Source organism: Gopherus evgoodei, chromosome 9, assembly GCF_007399415.2.
Source record: "Gopherus evgoodei ecotype Sinaloan lineage chromosome 9, rGopEvg1_v1.p, whole genome shotgun sequence".
NCBI lineage: Eukaryota > Metazoa > Chordata > Testudines > Testudinidae > Gopherus > Gopherus evgoodei.
The window spans coordinates 43,737,927-43,745,561 of record NC_044330.1 but is presented as its reverse complement, the minus strand read 5'-3'; the positions used below and the strand labels follow the sequence as shown (position 1 = coordinate 43,745,561).

Below are 7,635 nucleotides of genomic sequence, written 5' to 3'. Positions count from 1 at the left end.
CTTTCCTCTTCACCCAGAGGGTATGCAAAGTCAGGCTAGTACATCTAACCCACACGGATGTCCCCCTGACTTCTTCCTCCCACCAATCCCCTGGTGAGCTGCAGACCCAATTCCCTGGAGTTCCCCAGTAAAGAAAAACTCCAACAGGTCTTAAAAGAAAGCTTTATATAAAGAGAAAGAAAAATACATACAAATGGTCTCTCTGTATTAAGGTGACAAATACAGGGTCAATTGCTTAAAAGAATATTGAATAAACAGCCTTATTCAAAAAGAATACAATTCAAAGCACTCCAGCAACTATAGACATGTAAATACAAAAACAAAAAACCAACTTTGTACTCACAACTTGGAAACAGAAGATTAGAAAGCAGGAAATAGAAAAAATCCTTCTCTAGCTGAGAGAGATTCAGGCAGAAGACCCAAGAACAAAGGACTCACACACAAAAAACCCTCCACCCAGAGTTGAAAAAATCCTGTTTCCTGACTGGTCCTCTGGTCAGGTGCTTCAGGTGAAAGAGACATTAACCCTTAGCTATCTGTTTATGACACCCCCCGCTTCCCCTGCTTGGCTACCTGAAAGGAAGGATTTCTTTTAAGCAACAGGCAAACAGCCCAGTAAGAATGGCCATCTCTGTCTCCTCAATTAAATTCCTGAATTTCAACTAGGTTACCATGAACGAGATCACTCTCCTGAGGATAACACAGCGAGATAAAGAACGGATGTTGCTTGAATGCCAGCAAACACCAGGACCGTATGCAGCTAGGCTTTGTCATGCAAGGATACCAGATTACTTGCTACATGCATGGCGTGGTCAAGTGTCCTACCATGGAGGACAGAATAAGGCTGCCCTGCCCAGAAACCTTCTGCAAAGGCTTTTGGAGTACCTCCAGGAGAGTTTCATGGAGATGTCCCTGGAGGATTTCCGCTCCATCCCCAGACATGTTAACAGACTTTTCCAATAACTGGACCAGCCGCGAATGCATCCCAAGTCCTCAGGGCAAATTAATCATTAAAAAACACTTGCTTTTAAACCATGTTTTATATTTACCAAAGGTACACTCACCAGAGGTCCCTTCCATGGCTTCATTGTGTGGGACAGTGGCTTGGGAGGGCAATTCCGGCAGGGTGAGAAAAAGCTCCTGGCTGTTGGGGAGAACGGAGTGCTGTGTGCTCTCTGCAAGCTCGTCCTCTTCCTCCTCCTCATCTTCCCCGTTTGCAGAATCCTCAGCCATGGCTGAGATTACCACCCCCACCTCGGAATCCACGGATAGGGGTGGGGTACTGGTGACCGACCCCTCTAGAATTGCATGCAGCTCAGCGTAGAAGCAGCATGTTTTCAGCCCTTCCCCTGACCTTCCGTTTCCTTGGTTTTCTGGTAGGCTTGTCTGAGCTCCTTAACTTTCACACGGCACTGCACTGAGTCCCTGGTGTGGCCTCTCTGCATCATGGCCTTGGAAATTTTTTCAAATGTTTTTTCATTTCATCTTTTGGAACGCAGTTCTGTTAGCATGGAATCCTCTCCCCATATAGCGATCAGATCCAGTACCTCCCATGCAGTCCATACTGGAGCTCTTTTTCGATTCTCAGGAGACTGCATTGTTACCTGTGCTGATGAGCTCTGTGTGGTCACCTGTGCTGGTGAGCTCTCCACGTGGGCCAAACAGCAAATGAAATTCAAAAGTTCACAGGACTTTTCCTGTCTACCTGGCCAGTGCATCCGAGTTCAGATGGCTTTCCAGAGCCGTCACAATGGTGCACTGTGGGATACCGCCCGGAGGCCAATACCGTCGATTTGCGGCCACACTAACCCTAATCCGCCATGGCAATACCGATTTCAGCGCTACTCCTCTCGTCGGGGAGGAGTACAGAAACCGGTTTAAAGAGCCCTTTATATCGCTATAAAGGGCCTCGTTGTGTGGACGGGTGCAGGGTTAAATCGGTTTAATGTTCCTAAATTCGGTTTAAATGCGTAGTGTAGACCAGACCTTAATTCTCCCTGATACAATGGGTTTCTTTTGAAGAACTATATGACTTCAGAGTTCCCTGACACAGTAGACAAATACACACTACATTGTGGTCAATGCAGAACTACTCTTTGCCTTAAGAGTCTATGAGAAACCTTACATGTCTACCCCTTTCATTTAGCCTTTCGTAGCACCTCTATTATTAAGGCTTAGAATTTGGCATCCAGTTGTGGTAACTGTGAAAAATAGATACACAATTCTAAAAACCTGAGCCTAATAGTTTTGAATCTGTTTTCCTGTGGTAGGACCCAAATTTAGGTTTTATATTAAAAAAAAAGCTTTTAATCAACTCTAATACCAACAGAACTATTTTCACTCCAGTGGAAACTCATTTTTTTTAAAAAGTAGCATTCCCAACTCAAACACTACAGCATTGAGCGAGGGCACAAAAATATAAAAATATAGTTAGAAACTGATTATAAACAAACACAAAATTTATTATTTTAGTTAGCTACGCTAAAGTTCAAACTTACAGAAAACACACACAGAAAGTAACTTAGCTTGAAGTGTTGGGTTTTAATACTCTACAGCATTACTGACACCACAAAGGAAGGTGTGTCTAATAATGATTAAACATGATTGAATTTCAGGGGGTGAAACTGGAATTCTGGTTTCCTCACCTGCTCATTACAAGAATTTAGAAGAGGGCGAGAGAAGAAGTAATGATAGTAGTCTAGTTGATATGTAACAAAAAACAAGCAAGAGAACATCGCCTTCTGGCATTTTTGAACAGCTAACGCCCATTAATTCACATTAAAACATACTGAAGTCAAATTAGGTGCTTCCCCTGCCAGTCACTTTGTCCAGAATCCCAGAACCACTAAACCCACATTTTCAGCAAGCAAAACTTGCATTTTCCATTTTGAACACTAAATTTACTATTCTGAGTTGATAGCAAAGATTTAATTTTATCTGCTTTGGTACAGGTAAGCTATTAGTAGCTTATATAATCTTCATGTTTGATAAAGTAGTTTACATGTGTTAGGTATAACTGGCATATAGTTACCCCCAGCTGCAAAAGGTCAATAAATAAAAAGGCGGCTAAAAATATATCTGTTTTATTTACCAGTTTTCTAAAAAGCAAAGAAAGTCATAAAAATTAGTCACAAGTGACAAAACCAAAAGATATTGCACTGTGTACAGAAAACACTGCTGACAAAAGGTTACGTCACAAATCATATTACAACATAAGTTATAATTTTTCCCAACCTATCTAAAAGTGGAGATTTGTAATTTTAAAGTTACAGAAAAATATTTTACTACTACCCTGTAAATGTACACACTTTAAAAAACACAAGGGTAAGTTGTTGTGTAAACACATCTACAAAATGCTCTAAATTCACCTTTTCCCTCCCTTTCACTAAGTTACAAGACGTTTGTTAAAAAAATTAACCAGAAAAGCATGCTAATGGTGAAAAAAATTACGAAGTGGGTGAGAAGTCCCTGAAAGTTGTTTGTACACTTAGATTGCACTCTTAAAGCTTTATTTCTCAATCACTCTGGTCCAATTAAAATAATATATTTTTGCATGTAATAACGGAATACGTGCAATATGCTGGTATATCTGCACGGCTTAATTTCTGCACAAAACATCTAGTACATTGGACTTTATAAACACTAAAAGATTAAACTGGGTTTCCCCTTTAATATTTACACAGACTTAAGTTTGATCTTCTTTCCCAAAAACAATGGGAGTATGAGATCGTGCTGGTGAGTGTTTTATACAACATTAAAGTGAAATAGTCACTAGTAAGTTGTGACTCTATGAGATTCATGAGTTCTGCCTTCAAGCTATGAAGATGAAAAACACCAGAAATACAGTTGCAGTAACTGTAAATACATTAAGTGAAGATACATTAAAACTAATGTTTTGATTGCAGCTGAACCTCTTTATACATTTCCCCTGTTACCCTTCAGACTCAGTACTGCCATCCAGAAGTATTCTAAGCTTAAGTGTTCTTTATCTCAATACTTATTGGCAAATCCACCCTTTTTTGTCCTCTTCTCATTGCCAAGCAGTATAAAAGAACAGCTTTTGCACCTAATGCACAACTATCCAGATCCATACAATTACAGAGGTACTACAAGTAAACTTCCTGACAGCAAAGGATTCTACCCACATAGCTAAAGATCACTCAGTAACCAAATATAATGAAATGAATACTGTTCTAAAATCCTTTTCTGTGTATAACAACTATCTTGAAGTTGAGAGAACTCTCTAAACCTCTGAACACATGTATGTTTAATGTTTATTTAGCCAGAACTGAAAGACTGGTGGCCAACTTAATGAAGGAACGAACTAAAACGAAGGGTACACAAACTTATACCAAGTTTAACAAACAGGCAGTGGTAGATAACCAGTGTTCTTTTCTGCGGTTCAAGTTTTTGAACATATACTAGATATAAAATTCTCAGAACTAAGATTTCAGTGTAATGAATAGTTCATAACGTTTCAATGGTCATGAAAATAAAACATTACGAAGTTCATGGCACTCCTTTATGTTCTCCGATACATTCACAATTTTAATCTGTGACCTAAACATTTTAAGACTAGATATTGACATGGTAATATGCTATTAAAATATTTCCAGCATTTAAATAACATGAAAGGGAACAAAGAAGATGGGATCAACTAATTGGAGAAAGGATAGGAATTGTGAATCAAAATACCCACAGAGTTTCAACATTCTTCTTCAATATAGTGGACTAATTCAGTAATTAACAGTGATTCCAAAATGTAAATTCAATTTAACACTGCATTATTACTAATTGGATATCTGAAGAAAACATAACTTAACTATGTATTTTGCAGTATTAATTAACCTGGTTACCAGATCTATAGGCTTTCATGAAAGCTTCTACAATTTATAGAAACGTTTTAGGCATTTATGTGAGAGTCTAATCCTTTTTTTTGTTTGTTTTTAAATAAAAGATTTTTGTTTCCAACAACATACTGGAGAGATAAGGGATTGCCCCATTCAAAGAGATTTATTCACAAATGACCTTTTTCTAGAACAAAAAATCCATTTGTTTTATAAACCAGATTCATTTAACTAGAAATAAGTTTTAAAACCTTTAAGACATGTTGATGCATCACTGTAATTTAAAGCAGCTCCTATTTTTAAATAGTGCCAAATATTAGGTTTGTTCTTCACTGCTTTGACTCAGGGTAGCCAAGATGTTTTCTTCATTGGCTTCAATCATTTCATTAAGTTCCATTTCATGGATTTCTTCATCATATGGTGTATAAAAGCGGCTTCGTGTGTTGACCTCACAATAAATACACTCCTTCAAAAGAAATACGATAGTGACATATCCTCATAAAGCATTAAGTGAACCAATTCTTAAAAGTTAGGTCGACACTTAGGCAGAGGTGGATTAAGGTTTCGTGTGGCTCTGGACCAGAGCAAGTGGAGGGCCCTTTCCCCACACCTTCCGCCTGTAGCCCCGCCCCTGTTCTGCTCCTTTCCCCCACCTGTTCCACCCACCGTCCCACCCCATTCCACCCCCCACTGCAGCCCATTTGCTCTTTTCTACCCCCCGCCCCCACCACTGCAGCCCCAAGCCCAGAGAAGCTCTGCCCCCTCCCTCTCCCACCTGACCCCTAGGGCTGCAGTGGGGAGTGAGTGCTCCCCCAGCCCTGAGGCCGCGGCAGGTTGCCAGAGCTCCTCCGGTCCCTAGACCGCAGCATGGGACTGGGCACTGGGGCTTCGCCTGCTGCTCTCTGCTTCTGTGGGGGTGGGGTTCGGGGCACTGGGACTTCTCACACCCCACTTGCCCAGAGTTATCCGGGCCGACTGGTGCCTCCCTATACTGGGGGAGGGGGCATCAACTAAAGGGGGGGATGCATGACCTCCCTACATGTCTCCTTCCTGCCCACAGCCCAGGGCCTGTGCTCTTCCCACCGCCACAATACCTGCTCTCTCTGTTCTCCTGCTCCCCAACCCCAGCTGCATTTGGCTGCCTCCCACCCTTCCTGGCAGCCAGACCCAGGTAGGGAGCAAGATGGAGTTGCTCTCCATGGAGTGGGCTGCCGCTTCTTCCCAGCCAGGCTCTCTTCCAGGCAGCTGCTGTGGGCAGAGTCCCAGCATGGCTGGTGAGTTTCTGGCCCCAACCCTATCCCTTGTCTGCTGGGGACGAGGTGTCCATTTTTCGTGAGCCTCCTCAACTGGCCAGGACACCTAGGCAAGGGCCCCCTGGGATCAGTGGATAATTTGTCATTGAACGTAGGGATGTGAAAAATTAGTTAAGCTGACCTAACCCTTGTTTTAGCTACAGCTATGTCAAAGGAAGAATTATTTTTTATATGTGAATGTTCTATATCAGTGGTTCTCAAATTTATCTATCGGTGACCTCTTTCACATAGCAAGCCTGTGAGTACGATCCCCCCGTATAAATTAAAAACTATTATAAATGCTGTCTCTCAATGTAGTTGATCAAGTTTTCTGCGTAACAACTATAAAAATGAGTCCCAACAGCAAATAAAGACTTACGTAATAAAGAGTAGCATTAATCCATTTAAACTTACTGAATTAGCAACTGCTTTTGGAAGTCTACCCTTCTGGATCCATGGATGAACTTCAATAAGCTCTCTTTTTTGTTCTTCTGTAAACTTTGGCTGGAATTTCTGCATTTGCTTTAGTTTTTGTTTGTCCTCTTTTAAAACCATTTCCACATTTCTAAAATAAATGTATTTAGAAATTGAAATTCACAGCTTTAAGGACCTAAAGTCTAATTTGTATCTGGCTTGCACATACAAATATCTTGTGGAAAGCTAACATTTTAAAGCTTCACCCCTCATCCCTCATTAATGTATATTAAATTTACAACCAACTATAAAGTCTGAAAGATGTTATGGTTGTGTCAGCATCTTCCCAAGTTTGCAGACAGACCACTCCTGTGCCTCTGCTGCTAGCTCATTGCTTTCCTGAAGTGACTCTTCAGAAACCTGCTGGCAGCATCTGTGAAACTGACAAGAATGTTGTCAGTTGCACTCTGCTGCTGCTGAAGACAGTTCTGATCTAGGGCAGATACATGCACTAGAGGTATTAACTAGAGAGGAGAACTCAAGAGAGTGTGGCTTTCTGATGCGGGTTAGAACAGAAAAAAAGGATACCTGTTCCTCTACAACAGGCAGCACAGTCAGGCAACTCTGGAATTACAAGTTACAGAGAGACAGAAAACATTCCTCCTTTCCAGGAGTCAGAGGGGGTGCGGAATTTGGTTCTGGAATGTTTACTTAAATTTGACCATTGTGACAAAGTTCCTCCTCTACCTTGGTGGGTCCTGGGCTTACTGGCAGATTTGCTCACCTCAGTGATCTTCCCCACAGTCTCGGTCAACTTCTCCTGTGTCTGATCAGGAGTGGGGAAGTTTGGGGAGAACCCAGGCCCGCCCTCTACTCCGGGTTCCAGCCCAGGGCCCTGTGGATTGCAGCTGTCTATAGTGCCGCCTGTAACAACTGCATGACAGCTACAACTCCCTGGGCTACTTCCCCATGGCCTCCTCCAAACACCTCTTTATCCTCACCACAGGACCTTCCTCCTGGTGTCTGATAACGCTTGTACTCCTTAGTCCTCCAGCAGCACACCCTCTCACTCTCAGCTCCTT

At 41.8% G+C, this 7,635-nt stretch overlaps 1 protein-coding gene across 4 annotated transcripts in view; it reads right to left on the bottom strand.

Moving 5' to 3' along the window:
• Positions 1 to 3,067: 3,067 nt before the first annotated feature.
• Positions 3,068 to 7,635, bottom strand: part of PER2 (period circadian regulator 2) — an 87,252-nt gene continuing 82,684 nt past the window's right edge. For all 4 annotated transcript variants that reach the window (XM_030574253.1, XM_030574249.1, XM_030574250.1 and 1 more), the window contains 2 exons: positions 6,554 to 6,704; positions 3,068 to 5,313 (listed from right to left, as the gene is read on the bottom strand). In XM_030574253.1, coding sequence (XP_030430113.1) covers positions 5,164 to 5,313; positions 6,554 to 6,704 — 301 coding nt within the window. In that variant the 3' untranslated portion in view covers positions 3,068 to 5,163. The remainder of the gene's footprint in view (positions 5,314 to 6,553; positions 6,705 to 7,635) is intronic.